Genomic DNA, 17,840 nt, shown 5'->3' with positions numbered 1-17,840 from the left:
CTAACCCTAACTCTAACCCAAACCCCTAAATTCCATTGTCCAACTAATGGTAAAAAAAAAAACGCATGTGCAAAAAAACGCATACATAAGCATGCCAATGCGCACCCATAGACTTATAATGGGTGTCTTGCTGTAAAAAAACGCATTGCGCGCGCATGCGTTTTTTTGAGGCAAGTCGGACGCCCAAAAAATGCAACAGGATGCATTTTGTGCGCCCGAGCGCATACCGTGGAAAAACGCATACAAACGCATGTGTATGCGCACATAAGCGCATCCCATGCAAAGTATAGGAAAAAAAAAAACGCATGCGTTTTTTAGCGCTAAAATCCCGCGAAAAAAAACGCAAGTGTGAAACCAGCCTGAGAAGCTTCTTTTAAGTGTTTTTTAAGCAGATTTTTTGGTAAATATGCGAAAAAAGCGCTGTGTGTGAACACATCCTTATGCTGCTCTCATATTCCTTTGCAAAAGCCTTCTGACAGATTATCTTGAAAAAAACAAACAAAAAAAAAACACCAGGTGACATTAATATTGAACATGTCACCAATTGTCTAGGTAAATATATTTCTAAAGGTGCTGTTGACATGAAGTTCTCACCAGATGTTGGTAACAACCCATCCAATGCACACAGGCAAAGACCTCAAACAATAGATATCCATAAATTGTTTAAGGCCACATTCACACATTCAGTATTTGGTCAGTATTATATATCATTATGTGGAGACCAAAAGTCAGAACAAAGGTAAAACAAAAACATGTCATGCCTTCTGTATTTCTCATTTGCCACATTGGGGGACACAGGACCATGGGTGTATATGTCTGCCACTAGGAGGCTGACACTAAGTGAATATAAAAAAAATAGCTCATCCTCTGCAGTGCACCTACTACTGACTCCAGGCAGAACCAGTTCATGCTTAGTGTCCACCATAGGAGGCACATAAGTCTGGTCTTCAGACAAAATTTTTTTAAAATTTTTATTGTATTTTTTACTTTTTACCATTTTTTTCCATGGATTATAGGGGCGATGGATCATTTCAAGGGTCCGTTCTCCCCAAACCAACAACAGGTGGGCGCGTGGAGTGTCGCCTCCATGTAATCCTTCCTGCACTGTTCAAGCCATGCCTGAGTTTTTTTTTAGGGGCGACGGGGTCCCTTCAGGGAACCACTCTCTCCGCACCAGCAACAGACGGGACCATGGAGTGACGCCTCCATGTTCCTCTTTCTGAAGCCAGGCTTACAGCCGAACAGCTGCCCTGTCTGATCTTAGGGGAGTTAACCCCTAGGATGTACAGAGGCACTGGTGGCGTCCGTGCAGCCCCCACTGCATCACCGCTGAGAGAACAGCGGTGATGGAAGGAGGCGGACGGTCCCTCTCCTCCCTAACAAAGGGACGGTGGATTGCGGGTTCCTGCACCATCCATACTCCAGCCCCTCACCTGCAGGCAGAGCAGTTGCTCTGCACATCCAGCTCCAGGGGCTAATCCGGACCACGAAGAGGTGAGTATCGGGGTCGGATTGGCTGAAAGGATCCCGCAGCACTTCGCGGCTCCTTTGGTACGTTCCCAGCCAGTGCCGGAATTTTAGTCCCTGGCCTCGGCCTGTACTAGGCCGCAAGCCGGTAGCTCCGCCCACTTGCTCGTGTCACGCAGGCGGCTTCGCCCACCCGCTTGGCGCTTCTCGTTCACTGTGAGAGTGCCTTCCCTGAGCCCGGTAGCTATCTTTACTTGCCGGCTGCCTCTTTGGACTGATTCCCTGCAGCAAGTGGTTTACGGACATCCGGATCCTTGGCACGGGAGGACCGCTCACAGGGCCTCAGGACCTGGGTGAGAGCTGGGCTGCTATATACCCACTAGCCCTTTACTGCACTGTTTTTTTTACTGCAGAGCTGCTTTATACTACATGGGAACTGTCGGCCTGCAGGGCCCGTTCTCAGTCCAAAGATAGACATGCATCTAGAAAACGTATCCATAGCTAGTCTCCCAGGCCTTCTCGCGACTCGTCATCTGTGAGTTCCGTTTCTCGCTCCTCCTCGCCAGGGGTTTGCAACGAGCAGGACTCTGACTACAAGTCTGACGGGCCCCTCGACCTGGACACGCCAGGTTATAGACTCATAGAGGCTGTGAACCAGACTTTGATTTTTGATGAGAAGTCTACCTCTACCCCTGATCACGCCGAGTCTTTTAAAAGGACTAAACGTCCTGATAGGGTGTTTGCCAATCACCATGAATTTCAGGACTTACTGCGGTGGCATAGAGAGTCTGGACAAACGCTTCACAGGTCAGAAGCCTTTTGAGGCCAGATACCCTTTCCCATCTGATCTGCGTAAGCAATGGGCGGAATCCCCTCCAGTGGATCCACCGGTATCTCGCCTGGCTTCCACAACCCTCCTATCCTTGCCGGACGGATCCTCTATTAAGGATCCCATGGACCGTCGGATAAAGAACCTTGCCCGTTTTGTCTTTGAGGTCTTGGGTTCGGCACTCTCTCCCACCTTTGCCATAACATGGGTAGCCAAAGTCATGGTCTTCTCCTGCAGTGGATCTGGCCAATCATCTCCTTGGCTGGTGACTATTTGGTACACACATCCCTGGACGCGGCTAACTAGCCGAGCTTGCAGCCTCACGCTGTCTCTTATCAGGCGGGCACTATCGCTCAGGGAATGGCAAGTGGACTCTGCATCCAAGAAATCCCTAACCTCTCTGCCTTACCAGAGCGGTCGTTTGTTCAGAGAGAAGCTAGATCAGCTTAGCTCTGATGCCCAAGAGGGAAGAGTAAATTCTTCCCCCAGCAAGAGGGTTAGACCCTTTCGCCGCCCGCAACAGACACTTTTCCAGTCTTTTTGTGGCAATCCCGGTTGGTTCACCACCAACTCTTCCGGATCGGGGCACTCCCATTGTGGAGACAGAGGTCCACAATTTTTGTATAAGACCAACCAATCGTTGAAGAGCCGACCCAAGCAGTCCAGATCCAAGAGATCAGGGTCCCATAAATTCTCATCTAAGTGACACGTGGCATTGCCCGGTCGACACCAGCAGAGTAGGAGGTCTCCTCCGGTTTCGCCACGCCTGGCTCTGTCGTTCACGATGAATGGGTCAGGGACCTGGTGTCCTCCGGATTACAAAATAGAATTTGCTTCCCGTCCCCTAACACGGTTCTTCCCATCTTGTTCCCCCAAAGCGGAGGCGCAGGCACGATCCTTCTACCGAGCCATCAATTCTCTTCTTCAAGACAGGGTCATTACTCCGGTTCCGGAAAACGAAAGGTTCGAGGGGTTCTACTCGAACCTCTTCATGGTTCCGTAGAAGGATGGGACGGTGAGGCCCATCCTGGACCTAAAACGCCTAAACAAATTTGTCAAGGTCCGGCACTTCAGTATGTAGTCCCTCTGTTCTGTCATCTCTTCGATGGAAAAAGGGGAATTCTTAGCGTTCATCGACATCCAGGATGCCTACCTTCATATCACGATCTTTCCCCCTCACCAGAAGTTCCTGCGCTTTGCTGTCCGCGAGGAACATTTTCAGTTACAGCCTTGCCCTTCGGCCTGTCCATTCTGCATTCTTGGGGCATGGTTGTTTTGCCGTACCTAGGCGACATCCTGATCAAGGGGCCATCCTTCCAAGCCTGTGCAGAATGCATCCAGATCACGTTGGATACACTTTCTCGCCTGGGTTGGCTGATAAACTTGAACAAGTGTTCCCTCGTCCCAGCTCAGCTGATTTCCTTTTTGGGAATGACCCTGGACACTTCCTGAGGGTTGGTGATACTCCCTCAAGACAAGCAGGGAGCCCGGGCACTGTGTCGTCCTTATCCCCACTCCATCTGATTCAGCATGGGGGTCTGTTGTGAATTCGCTTTCTGGCTTCCCTCTGGTTATTACTGAAGGTAGTGGAGCTGGTCTGATTGATAGAGGGGGTTGCGAGTTCTCTATCTGGGCTCCCTCTGGTGGTTACTGGAGGTAATGGAGCTGATCTGATTGACAGAGGCTTGCCACCTGATAATGAGGATGACGATTGGAGATCTGAGGTTTCAGATTGGGATTTAAGACAGCCGACTCCCTCTATCCCTGCTGGTGATTTTCTTCCTGTTCCTCCTGAGGTCTGATGTCTCCAGCTCTGTCCCTGCATGTTCAGCCAGCTAAGTGGTTCATTTGCTATTCTGTTTGCAATTGATCTGGTTTTGTCTATCTCTGTTTTGTGTGGGTCAGCCAGCTCCCGCTGGGGCTGTGCTGAATCACCGCCCATATGTTATTGCTTGTGCCAGTTTGTTTTGTCCCCTTTTAGATTTGCTTTTGTTCTGCTTTCAGAATATACCAGAGTGCTGATATAGTAGGGGGCGAAGTCATGCGACTTCAGTGTTTTTGTGCATCAGACGTGTTGGACTTTTTGCAGGGTTTTTTGCGTGATTGCAGACAGTGTCTTCCCTTTCCTGTCCTGTCTAGGCAGTGTGGGCCCCATCATTTGCTCAGTCTATTTTCCTGCCTGCGCTTGTGTTTTCATCTTGTCTCACCGACAATATATGTTTGGGGGCTATCTATTCCTTTGGGGTCTGCTCTGGGGCAGTTTAGATTCCCCTTTCTTGCTTTAGGCTTAGTTAGCTCTCCGGCTGTGCCGAGGCGTCTAGGATCATCGTAGGAATGCTCCACGGCTACTGCTACTTGTGTGGATAGGATCAGGGGTCTGCAATCCACTTAGTTACCAACATCTCTGGTTTTCTGTGGCTTAGCCTGGGCCTGTTCTCCTCGGTGACCCATTCATAACAGGGGTCCTCGGCAAGATGGTGGCAGCAATGGAAGCGGTTCCATTCATCCAGCTACACCTCCTTCCTCTTCAGCATGCGCTCCTGGCAGCCTGGGATGGGAGCCCCTCTACTGACTGTATTGTTTGTCTCCGCGGGTCAAGCAGGCACTCAGGTGGTGGACGTTATGGTCTTATTTAGGGGAAATCCTTTCTCCCGGTCCATTGGCTGGTGGTTACTTCGACGACAGCCTTCTTGGCTGGTGAGCTGTTTTCCATCACCACGCTGCTTATCGCGGCAACGTCAGTCAGGCGGGTTTCGGAGTTGGCTGCCCTGTCCTAACGGGGTTCTTTTCTGATTTTTTTTCACCGGGACAAGGTGGTTCTCAGGCTGTCCTTGCCCTTCTTGTCAATGGTCGTTTCCTCTTTTCACCTTAACGAGGACATTGTTCTACCCTCATTTTGCCCAGCACTGGTACATCGTGTGGAGAGGGCTCCTCACACTCTGGATCTCGTGAGAGCTTTCAGAAGGTATGTCTCATGGACGACGTCTTTCCATCAGACGGACATGCTGTTCGTGCCTCCCGAGGGCCGCAGAAAGGGACTAGCCGCTTCAAAGTTTAAAGTTCAAATAGCATGGTGGATTCGCTTGACTATTCAAGTCTTTCTGTGTCAGAGGCAAGCCTATCCCTGCGGGGATCAAGGCACACTCCCCTCGGTCGGTGGGGGCTTCTTGGACCATTCAACACCAGGCGTCAGCAGAAAAAGTTTACAAAGCTGCGACCAGGTCCAGCCTGCACATTCTCGAAGCACTACAATGTCCACACACAGGCTTCAGCAGATGCGGGCCTGGGCAGATGGATTCTGCAGGCTGCGGTAGCTCATCTTTAGATAGTTGGTACGTGGGGTTTAATTTATGTTGGTTTTCCCACCCAGGGACTGCTTTCGGACGTCCCATGGTCCTCTGTCCCACTGTGGCGAAGAAGAAGCAGGGATTTTTGTGTACTCAATGTAAAATCCTTTTCTCCGAGCCACTCATTAGGGAACCCAGCACCCACCCTGTTGGCCTCATAGCTAGGTTTGTTCTTTGGTTTGGCATGTTGTACCTGAATTGGATGGTTGTGATCTCCTACTGCTTTGTCACTGAATTGGTTCTGTCTGGAGCCAGAAGTAGATGCATACTGCAGAGGAGGAGCTAATTTTTTATATTCACTTAGTGTCAGCCTCCTAGTGGCAGCAGCATACACCCATGGTCCTGTGTCCCCCAATGATTGGCTCAGAGGAAAGGATTTTACGGTGAGTACACAAAAATCCCTGTTTTTCACCCACTCCTGGTTTTGGCTTACGGATACTGATGTTAAATACTGACCAAATACTGAACATGTGATCGTGTGGCAGGGGCATTTTTCATACCAAATCGCATCACCAGAAGCTCAAACAGCCCAAATGGCATTATAAAGGCAGACCTCTCCTGAGCTTCTTTAGTCAGGGTTATCTGTCAATATCCCGATGCATTTGCTAGCTGCTCTAACAGCCTGTCTATCCTTGGCATAGTGTAGACCTAAAATGTAGTAAGTAGATTTAATTTTCTATAGTCCGAACAGAACCTGGTTGTATGGTACTTTTTTGGGACGAGAACCATCGGGGAGGCCCAGGCACTCTGGGATTATAGTATTACCTCGAGATTTAGCTTCTCCTCTACTTGTTCATTCATGTGTGCCTTTACCTCTGCTGATATCCGGTATGCAGACTGCCTTACCGGGAAGTGCGTCCTCCCAGGCTTCCCTGTGAAGACTTGGGTAAACTTGCTGAGCACCCCCATTAGCTCAGACCTCTGACTGTTAGATAGCTCAGGGTTAAACTCTGATGACTCCAGGGTCTCCACATACTGAGTCCCAGCCCCCCATCTAGTAACAGATCCACCTCCCCTTCTTCAGGCATGCTACAGACAGGTAAGGCCTCTTTAACACTTCAGATGTTTGATGTCAGTTTTTAGAAAAAAGTAGACTTGCATTAGCGGCGGATTTTGACTGATAGTCGTCCGTTGCATCCGTTTTTTGACGAATCCATTTGAATTTTAGTGTCCGCCGTCTGGAGTAGACGGACAAAGAAACGTTTTTTTCAGCGGCGGAACCGCTATTATAAACTGCGCATGCCCAGAACAACTTTCCTTTCATGCATTTTTAACTCGAAACGCCATTCTGGCAGAGGTAAAAATAAATCTCCTCTCTCCTCCCTCTTCCCTCTCTGTGTCTCCCCTCTCTGTGTCTCCCCTCTCTGTGTCTCCCCTCTCTGTGTCTCCCCTCTCTGTGTCTCCCCTCTCTGTGTCTCCCCTCTCTGTGTCTCCCCTCTCTGTGTCTCCCCTCTCTGTGTCTCCCCTCTCTGTGTCTCCCCTCTCTGTGTCTCCCCTCTCTGTGTCTCCCCTCTCTGTGTCTCCCCTCTCTGTGTCTCCCCTCTCTGTGTCTCCCCTCTCTGTGTCTCCCCTCTCTGTGTCTCCCCTCTCTGTGTCTCCCCTCTCTGTGTCTCCCCTCTCTGTGTCTCCCCTCTCTGTGTCTCCCCTCTCTGTGTCTCCCCTCTCTGTGTCTCCCCTCTCTGTGTCTCCCCTCTCTGTGTCTCCCCTCTCTGTGTCTCCCCTCTCTGTGTCTCCCCTCTCTGTGTCTCCCCTCTCTGTGTCTCCCCTCTCTGTGTCTCCCCTCTCTGTGTCTCCCCTCTCTGTGTCTCCCCTCTCTGTGTCTCCCCTCTCTGTGTCTCCCCTCTCTGTGTCTCCCCTCTCTGTGTCTCCCCTCTCTGTGTCTCCCCTCTCTGTGTCTCCCCTCTCTGTGTCTCCCCTCTCTGTGTCTCCCCTCTCTGTGTCTCCCCTCTCTGTGTCTCCCCTCTCTCCCCCTCTCTGTCTCCCCTCTCTGTCTCCCCTCTCTGTCTCCCCTCTCTGTCTCCCCTCTCTGTCTCCCCTCTCTGTCTCCCCTCTCTGTCTCCCCTCTCTGTCTCCCCTCTCTGTCTCCCCTCTCTGTCTCCCCTCTCTGTCTCCCCTCTCTGTCTCCCCTCTCTGTCTCCCCTCTCTGTCTCCCCTCTCTGTCTCCCCTCTCTGTCTCCCCTCTCTGTCTCCCCTCTCTGTCTCCCCTCTCTGTCTCCCCTCTCTGTCTCCCCTCTCTGTCTCCCCTCCTCTCCTCTCTCCCCCCCCCTCCTCTCTCCCCCCCTCTCCTCTCTCCCCCCCCCTCTCCTCTCTCCCCCCCCCTCTCCTCTCTCCCCCCCCTCTCCTCTCTCCCCCCCCTCTCCTCTCTCCCCCCCTCTCCTCTCTCCCCCCCTCTCCTCTCTCCCCCCCCTCTCCTCTCTCCCCCCCCTCTCCTCTCTCCCCCCCTCTCCTCTCTCCCCCCCCCTCTCCTCTCTCCCCCCCTCTCCTCTCTCCCCCCCCCTCTCCTCTCTCCCCCCCTCTCCTCTCTCCCCCCCCCTCTCCTCTCTCCCCCCCTCTCCTCTCTCCCCCCCCCTCTCCTCTCTCCCCCCCCTCTCCTCTCTCCCCCCCTCTCCTCTCTCCCCCCCCCTCTCCTCTCTCCCCCCCTCTCCTCTCTCCCCCCCCCTCTCCTCTCTCCCCCCCCTCTCCTCTCTCCCCCCCCCTCTCCTCTCTCCCCCCCCCCTCTCCTCTCTCCCCCCCCCCCTCCTCTCTCCCCCCCCTCCTCTCTCCCCCCCCCCCTCTCCTCTCTCCCCCCCCCCTCTCCTCTCTCCCCCCCCCCCTCTCCTCTCTCCCCCCCCTCTCCTCTCTCCCCCCCCCCCCTCTCCTCTCTCCCCCCCCTCTCCTCTCTCCCCCCCCTCTCTCCTTTTCCAGACCACTGTTGGATCCATCCAAAAAACGGATCCGGTGCATCCGTTTTTGGCAAAGCGGAAACGGATCCGTTTTTTCGCACTTTGACGGTTTGCCACTGACATCAAACAACTGAAGTGTGAAACAGGCCTTAGACACAAGTCTCCCTGTCATGATGAGCCTTCAACATATTTACATGAAATACTTTCTGAAGCTTTGCATGTTCATCTAGGGTCACCACATAGTTAACATCATTCAGCCGCTTGTGAACAAGTGTATTGTCCCTCCCATATGGCCTGTAATTTATTCTGTAACATAGGGATCAACCACCCAAACCTTCTGCCCCTCCTCATAGGCCCTCAGTCTGGCATTACGGTCGTACCAGACATTCTGGTTGATTTGGGCCTGGGTCAAGTTCTCATGGGCCAGATTGCTCAGTTTTTGTAATCTTTCACTGAGTCGCAGTACATACTCAACCACCGAGACTCCTGTAGTTTAGGGGTCGTCCTCCCAACAGTCCTTAATCAAATCAATTGGCCCCCTGATCATCCTCCTATAAGCCAGTTCAAAGGGGGGACAATCCTGTAGTCGCCTGGGGTACCTCTCTTGTACGCAAATAACAGATGAGGGAGGTACCGCTCCCAGTCTCTTCCTTCAGTGTCCACCAGTATTTTGAGCATTTGTTTTAATGTCCCGTTAAAACGTTAGAAAAAACAAAAATGGAAAGCGCACATAGGGTGTATTGTCTTGAAGAACCACAATAGCAAGCAAGCCCAATCAGTTAGACTCACCTGCTGAAGTGGATTTGTTTCCGTTAAAACGTTGAGTCCGTTGATTTTGGGAATGATAGACCCTGGCCACAAAATGCTGCACTTGCATTTTTTTTTTTGCACAGGCTTTCCATCAGATTGGACATGAATTGGATTCCCTGATCTGTTAACATTTCCCTGAGGAAACCTATGCGAGAGAAAACAGTCAGTAAAGCATCCGCCACTTTCTCTACTCAGATGGAGGACAGTGCCACAGCTTCCAGATATCTTGTAGCATAGTCCACCACTATGAGGATGAACTGCTAGGTATTGCAAGTGGTTCTATGATATCCACAGCCACCCGTTGGAAAGGCTCATCAGTTACTAGCAATGGTATCAATGGGGCTTTCTATATATTCCAGGACTTTCTGACTCTGACAAACTACGCAGGATCGACAGTAATGGCTATATCTGTCCCCATCTTGGGCCAATAGAAGTTGTCAGTTGAGCTTTTTTTTTTTTGTATTCCAAGGTATCCAGCCAGAGGAATTTCATGAGCGATTCTCAATAATTGTTCCCTAAATAGATAAGGAACAACCACCTGCTTTTCGCTGTACCAATGATCTGTAGTATCAGTAGGGAGAGTCTCTTTATACAGTCTGCCCTGATCCTAGTATATTCAGTCTTTGTCAGAAGCAGTAGGGGGTTGGTCTGCAAGAAATCTGATCTTCTCCAGTCTGACATCTGTCCGCAGGGCCTCCTGGAAGTTCTGTCAGTCTGTAGGCCCTGGCCTAGTGTGAATACCAGTCTCTGGTCTGAAGCGGAGTCTTCAGGGTCAGTTATCAGGGACCTCGGTGGGTCTGCCACGTGAGTAGGCTCCCGGTCCATAGTGTGTCCCTCCTTTTCTGGCAGTTATATCTGAGACTCATCCTCTAATCTCTAGAGTTGAGTCTGAGCTGCAGCCTGATTCCAGTTCACAGCTGCCACATATGTATATTCCTATGCATTGGTACATTTTCCCTCCTTGCACAGCATCTTACGTTGGTCACTTGCTTCCATTTTCTCTGTAGCATTTACTTCCAAGGGATCGATTTAGTGGGACACCATCCTCCCCAGGTCTGTGCCTAGCAACACACTGGAGGGAATGGCCTCTGATACTCCCACTTCTCTGTCCTTTCCCTGCTCCCCAGTCCAGGTACACACGGGTCATTGGCACGGCAGGGCTGATCCCTCCAACCCCAGTTATAGACATAGTATGGTATCTGCAGGGTTTACCATTTCTGGGCGTACCAGATTTACCTCTGCTCTAGTGTCTGAGACCAATGTTAACTTTATTGCCAACAATTACAGATTGACAGTTCTCATTGGTCCTCACATCAGAGTCGGCCACAAAGAGGACATAAGGTGGGGCCCAGACGGCTTTAAGGTTGTAGTTAGACGTTTCTCCCTATCAGGGCAGACTACGCTGATATGTCCCACTTTCTTACAGGAGCAGCATCGGTGTGCATCGCCTAAAAAATGTCTAGTCCCTGAGACCCCATAGGAGGTGGGCTTGGACAGCACTGGTGATCGACCAGCAGAGGGAAAAGGCTCACCCTTTGGCTTGCTTCCCTTCCAGCTGAATCCTGATGGCTTCAGCACCTCAGGCATCCTGTTAGCCACATCACAGTCTGCAATCTTTGCAGCCTGATTCGCTGTTTGTGGCTCTCGATCACACACACATTGTCGTATTGTCGTACATCAGTGGGGCACATATGAAGGAATTGATCCTTGACCAGAAGATCTGTTTAGTCCTGAAAACTGGTAACAGAAAGTCCCCTGATCCATTGGTGGAACGTGGTCCTCAAGGTGCTCACGACATTCGCAAAGCTGTTAGTTGATCCACGTTGGTGATTCCGGAACTTTCTTCGGGACACTTATGGGGTTACATTGTATTTCCTGATCATTGTCTCATAGTTCCGATCCAGCTCTGGTGGGATGCCAGCGTAAACTTCCAGGGCTTTGCCTCTCAACCCTGGAGTTAGATACTGTGCCCACTGCTCACGGGGTAGATGGTATTGCCTGCAGGTTTTTTCAAACCCCCGAAGGAAAGTATCTAAGTCCGTATCATTCTCCATCACAGGGAAGTTTTCCAAATGTGGTCTCCTTGGATTTGTCCTGGGAGGGGGTTAGCTGAGGACCATTACCCCTCTCTATTTGAGCCATCTGAAGCTTGAACTCTCTCAGCCTGGCGTTCTGCAGCAGCAGCAGCCTCTCTAAGCCTGTCGGTACTGTAGAATAAGCTGCAGGCGCAGATTGGGATCACTTGTTCCCAGCTGTTGTAATGCCATTTGTAAAGTCCATAGGCTCCTCAGCACTGGTATTACTGGCACCTCCATCCAGTATCTCCGGTGCAAGAGCTGGCATTGCTTGATCTGTACGAGATGGACTCTCGCTTTGGCCAGGTGCTTCAGTATTTTGCTCTATGTCCTGCTCGACCAAAGGCGTGCATCAGCAGTTCCTTGGATTTGTAGGCTGTCTCTATTACTCTCTGCTCACAGAGGTCAATCAGAGCCTTTTGCCAAATAAAAGAGAGAGAAAAGAAAAATGCGAAAGGGAGACTGCAAGTATGTCTAAGTAAGCGTTGAGCAAAACCTTGTAGAACTCCTTGCAAGAATACCAATTCTTTCGTACAGGGAATAATTGCTTAAACCATGCACTAATGCTCTAATAGAAATAAATTCTATTCTATCGCTCTGCCACCAATTTATCATGTACCCGCTTCTCAGCACTTGACTTGGGGTTGCACTTGCAAGGGTTATTCTATCTCCTCTCACTCAATCCAGCATTCAACCTCTGTCCTATGCTGCAATGGGAGTATAAATCACACCCTGACATGGACCACGCACCCCACTTCATACACGCTGCCACCACTCACCGAACATAAGGGCGATAAGTCCCGGAAATACTACTACTGTCTGCCAATCACTAGGATCACACACTCTGAGGTTATGGATTCTTTTAGAGTATATAAGGTTCAAATGTATTTAAGTTTAAAACTTTAATAGAAACAGTTCAGTGCTTACAATAAAAGGATATAAAAATATGGAAATAAAAAGTGACATACGAATATGCAAAATGGTTATAAAATAAAAGGGAGAAACTTGCAGAAATATCTAAACTTTGCAGTCTGGTATTCTTTTCCCGTCCGGCGGGGAATATGAAATGGATCACATCAGCATGGCTGCCCTCAATCTGTGAACATCTTTCTTTATGTAATAGGGCCCAATTTGTGGGCTTAGCTTGGAGATCAGATTTCTAGGCCAGCCTCTCATGTTAATATTCTAATTCCTGGTTTGTGACTGGACCATGGCTACTTTACCAATGAATACATTAGAGAAAAAATAAAAGCTCTTTTTCGTAACCTTTCTTTCCCATAGTAATTAGAAAGTGTCAGGCTGCACTAGGTCCCATCTAGCATCTTCCCTCAAAGGCATCAGAGGTGTGAAATTGCTCCAGTTCTGTGCATTCTCAGAAAGGCACCCTGGGGTCTGAGACCTTTGTGAAAAGCTGCAGCCTAAGAACAGATGCTAATTTACTGCCATCTATACATCGCCTACAAAAACATATTTCCACTACAGCGTCCATCAAGGGATGGGAAATTCTAGCAGGGATGGAGTCTGTGCAACTTCATAATGCATGATCTGGTCCATCCCAGAAGACCTAACCCTCCTGATCCCAATTAGACCAGCCCCACTGGTCTAAACAGTGTTTTTTTTTTTTTTTTTCATTATTTCACCAGAAATTGAAATTTTCCAAGTTTTTGAGTAACTTATATGAATGGGGTAATTCAAAGCCACAAAAAAGCGACTATGGGGGAATGTGAATTAATCTCTCTCCTGGTAGAAAGGGAGAGTGGAAAAAAATTGCCCTGTAGCTATAGAGTTAATTGTAAAAATGCACATGCAGCACATGTTATTCATTTGCTTTCCTTTTATTTTCAGAGCATCCTGATCTTTTTTCCCAGTATTTTACCAAGTGCCAGTATTACTTGTACCTGCTGCCTTCGCCCCTGAAGCTGGAACTTCTGGAAAACCTTTTCTCCTTAATGTTTACATCTGCAGCCGATCTGTCCTCCGAGCCACCCCTTCCTGACAGCTGCGCTGTGGAAGGGGGCGATCAAGACCTGGAGATGAAGGTTGGCCGTCTCGGTAGCCTGGACAGCAGCTCTGAGAAAGGGGAGCCTGCACTGATCAGGTCTCCTATAGAAAGCCCCCCACATAACGACAGAGTCATCCTCACTGACCGGAGTGCTTCTCTAGAAAACTCTCAGAACAATATTTGGAACTTGGAGAAATATAACTATATCAATCTGAAGCAATTCACCAGAAGGTTGAGTGGCTTTCTGGTGGACGAGGTAGTGTTGGACACTTTCTTAAAAATGTTGAAAGAACAGGTAGACCTAATGAAAGACTCAGGCGATCTTGGCGATTTCACATTGGCATCAGAAGACTTCAAGATCAGAGCGGTCCGATTGTCTAAATATATTTCCGAAGCCCAGTGGAGGTACAAAGTGGTGATGAGCAACAGGAATGCAGGTATGGCTCCCGTGCGCTTAATTTATCCTGCTAAAGGGAAGCTGTCCGCAGGATCAACCCTCTGAAGCCATTTATATGGGCATGGAGGCCATAGGAAATTGATTAAAATGTTTCCTTGATGGCTGCGATCCAATGTTTTATTCCAGAGAAATCTTAAGTACATGAGCTGTTGGGCTCTATGGGCCAGGTCTGCTGCAATTTCACCCCTTCCAGGTTGCTTTGACTGACCGGTTTCTCCCTTGACTTGGCTTGTGCATAGGGAGAGGCCTTTCAGTCAAAAGGTTCGGGACTAGGAGCAACTGCATTGCACCTGCCTCAGACTAGTCCCTGGCCAACTTGGAGACCTGTCAATCAAAGTGTTCGCGACTGGGAGCAGCCGCATGGGGATGTGCTTCGGACTTGTCTCCTGATGGGTTTTCAGTAAAACAATGCAGCATTTCAGGGTACAAGCTGCAATTGCGCATCCAGTGTCAAATTCATGCAGTATGTGATTTTTTTTTTTATTTTTTTTTTATTTTACACTTACTTTCCATTTCTGTTTTCTCTAGAGTACGAGCTTGTTGCAGAACAATTGCAAATGCGAGCATACAACATTTCCAGTTTTAAAAGGCGTAGGAGAACCAGGGGATGTAAGTAGATGGTATATATTGTAATGACTGGTAAAGTATAACCTTTGCACGTGCGATTCTTACTGGATGCAGTACCCTGGATGGATCTGCCGGGACCTTGGGTGCCAAACACCTTACATGTCTTATGTGTGTAATGTTTTGTATTTTTACACAGCGGGATCCAGGAAAGCGAATGAAAGCACGAGTAGTGAGCTAAGCACGTCAGGTAGCGATCACACCCAGCTAAAGGTGCGTCCACATCGTCTGGTGCATACACTCATTTGGATCTTGTGTTACAGAGAGCAGCACGAGTAATCTGTCCGCCAGGGCTGATGTGGACAACAGGAGACACCGACAGCAGCAACATAACCTCATCCCTATGATGCTGTCGCCGCCGGAATCGCTGCTCATTTCATGTATATTGCGAGGAAACTACACTAATGCTCATGAGGTGGGTGTCGTTTTATAACATGGCCACCTGATTTGTCTCCTTACCAGTGAGACGCTTATATTACTCCCTAGGCCATAGCGATGTCTGTGACCGTAAGCCTATGATGCAATGAGACAGTCAGAGTAGAGATGTGATGATAGTGGTTTTTTTTTTTTTGTGTGGCTTATTTAATTTAATGTTGCTTAGGTCTCCAGGATGTTCAATCTGCAGTCTTCTCTGAGCCACTGGGAGCTCGTTTTCATGGAACGATATCAAGAAGTCATTTGTGAACTCTCTAAAGTGGAGAAAAAAATTGAAAGCCAGACCTCGGAAGTTGGCACCAAAAAGCCGGGCGGTGGCCGCTCCACTCTACAAGCCATAGGAAGCGCAGCAGCAGCAGGTGACCCTTCATTGGCATTCTCGTCTGTAAACGATCAGTACGGTCATGGAGCATGCCGGTGATCTAGTGCTGAGGACATTTATTGTGGAGGATATTACCTTGGGTACAGTCTGCTGCAAATGGCAGTGTAAAGGCCCTCATACACAGCAGATGCGAGGAGGCTAGACCTTCTGAATTCACCAGGGCTAGCCCAAGTATCCGAGCCCCCCCAACATTTCTTTCACAGATATCGGTGTACAGACTGGTCAGGTAGCTGATATTCGATGCTGTATCTTATCCTATCTTTTTTGTTTTCAGAAGAGATAAGCCGCTGCCAGAGCTGTGTAAACTTTTTTTTTTTTTACGTTTTGTGAGTAAACGAACTGCACAATATTAATAACAGCATACTGTATTTTAGGGAAATATCCACACTTTTTAGCAAGAAAATGTTTTGATAATTATGCAAAGCGAAGGGTCGTCACCAGTAGTGGCGGCAACAAGAACTGCTTTAGTATAAGTAGGAGAGCACCAATAGATGATATCAATATATTGAAAGAAAAGCCTGGAGCAAAACCAAAATCATCAAACCAATTAGATAAAAACGTATCATATATAGTATAAAATTGCCCAATAATGCCAGTGCAAAAAAGTAAAGGATAGAGTCCTCCCGATTTGTTGTAATACCGATTGAAGAACCAGGGGTCAGGAGTAAAAGTCTGGGAAACAAGCTGATGGCCTGATATTCCCTGTGTGTCTCCTTCCCTGACACAGGCAATACCCAACTAAGGAACCTATAGACAGATGACTAGTACCACAAAAACCCCCCCAGATGCTTTCCACCTCAGCAGCAAGACATCAGCAGAAGAAAGTGTGGGGGTGGGGGAGATCATAGATCTTAGTGTGAAGGGTATGAATCAGGGCCCTGTGGTGGTAGCATATCACAAAAAATAGGAGTGCGGAGTGCTCCGCACCCTCCTAGAATATAGTCAATGGATATCTTGCTATACAGTGGGTAAAATAAGTGTTGAACACGTCACCAATCATTAAGTAAATATATTGGTAAAGGTGCTATTAACATGACATTCTCACCAGATGTCGGTGACAACCCATCCGATCCACACAAGCAAAGAAAGCAAACCATAGATGTCCATAAATTCAGTTATAATTAAGTAATAATGACAAATGATGCAGAGTAAAGTATCAAACTCACTTACTGAAATTTCATTAATACTTCATTCAAAAACCTTTGTTGGTGTTGAATCTTCAAGATGCCTCCCGTATGGAGAAACTAATTGCAGGCATTGCTCAGGTGTGATTTTGTCCCATTCTTCCACACAGACACTCTTCACATTCTGAAGGTCCTGTGGGCTCCTTCTATGAACTCTGAGCTTTAGTTCCTTCCATACATTTTCTATAGGATTCAGGTCTGGCGATTGGCTCGACCATTCTAGCAGCTTTATTTTCTTTCTCTGAAACCAATTTAGACTTTCCATGGCTGTGTTTGGGATCATTGTTTTGCTGAAATGTCCACTCTCGTTTCATATTCATGATCCTGGTAGATGACAGCAGATTTTTATCAATAATGTCTTAGTACATTTGTCCATTCATCCTTCCTTCAATTATATGAAGTTTGCCAGTGGTATATGCTAGAAAAAAACAATGCCACACCATGATGTTCCCACCTCCACACTTCACTGTTGGTATGGTGTTTTTGTAGTGATGTGTGCAGTGCCTTTTGGCCTTCAAACATGGTGTGTATAATTACATCTTCATGCGTTCATTTTTTTTTCTCATCTAACCAGCATTTATTCTCCCAGTATTTCACAGGGTTATCTAAATGTTGTTAAACTTTAAATGCACTTAAGCATGCTGTTTGCTCATCAATGGAGTCTTGCGAGGTGAGCGTGCATACAGCTCATGGAGGTTGGGGGGGTGATATTATGTTCTTTCCACTTCTGGTTTATTGCCCAACAGTGCTCACTGGAGCCATCAGTAGTTTAGAAATTCTTCTGTAACCAATGCCATCCATATGCTTTGCAACTATAAGGTTGCAAATGTCTTCAGACAGCTCACTGGTTGAACCCATCATGAGATCTTCCTGTTTAGCACCTTGGTAGTGAGATCCCTTTTTTACAAAGTAAAAAAAATTGTGAAAATACTGACACAGAGTTCTGTTTAATTAATCACTGAGCAAACTATACAGTGGTACAGTCCTCTCGTCCTGCTCCACTCTGATGTATATGATCGGTGCAGAGCAGGAGAAGAGGCTACCAAGACTTGCACATCACGAAAGCTGCACATAGGCCTGTAAGGACTTTCAAAATTTGGTAGTGTATACCCAATGTGTGTGTGCGCATGTAGGAGGACTCTTGTGTTTGTGTATGTAGCAGGGCTCTGTGTGTGTGCATGTAACAGGGCTCAGTGTGTGTATGCGTGAATGTAGCAGGGCTCATTGTGTGTGTATGTAGCAGGGCTGTGTGTGTATGTATGTAGCAGGGCTCAGTGTGTGTGTGTATGTAGCAGAGCTGTGTGCATGCTACAGAGTTTACATGACACTTCCTTACACTGACAGTA

At 48.3% G+C, this 17,840-nt stretch overlaps 1 protein-coding gene across 2 annotated transcripts in view; it reads left to right on the top strand.

Moving 5' to 3' along the window:
* The window catches only part of ZFYVE26 (zinc finger FYVE-type containing 26), a 217,620-nt gene that overhangs the window by 48,248 nt on the left and 151,532 nt on the right, over positions 1–17,840 (top strand). For both annotated transcript variants that reach the window (XM_073552265.1, XM_073552264.1), the window contains exons 10-14: positions 13,256–13,849; positions 14,398–14,478; positions 14,633–14,683; positions 14,757–14,908; positions 15,095–15,287. In XM_073552265.1, coding sequence (XP_073408366.1) covers positions 13,256–13,849; positions 14,398–14,478; positions 14,633–14,683; positions 14,757–14,908; positions 15,095–15,287 — 1,071 coding nt within the window. The remainder of the gene's footprint in view (positions 1–13,255; positions 13,850–14,397; positions 14,479–14,632; positions 14,684–14,756; positions 14,909–15,094; positions 15,288–17,840) is intronic.

Source organism: Dendrobates tinctorius, unplaced genomic scaffold, assembly GCF_039654945.1.
Source record: "Dendrobates tinctorius isolate UK_male_01 unplaced genomic scaffold, ASM3965494v1 ptg000189l, whole genome shotgun sequence".
NCBI lineage: Eukaryota > Metazoa > Chordata > Amphibia > Anura > Dendrobatidae > Dendrobates > Dendrobates tinctorius.
This window is presented reverse-complemented; position numbering and strand designations above follow the sequence as displayed.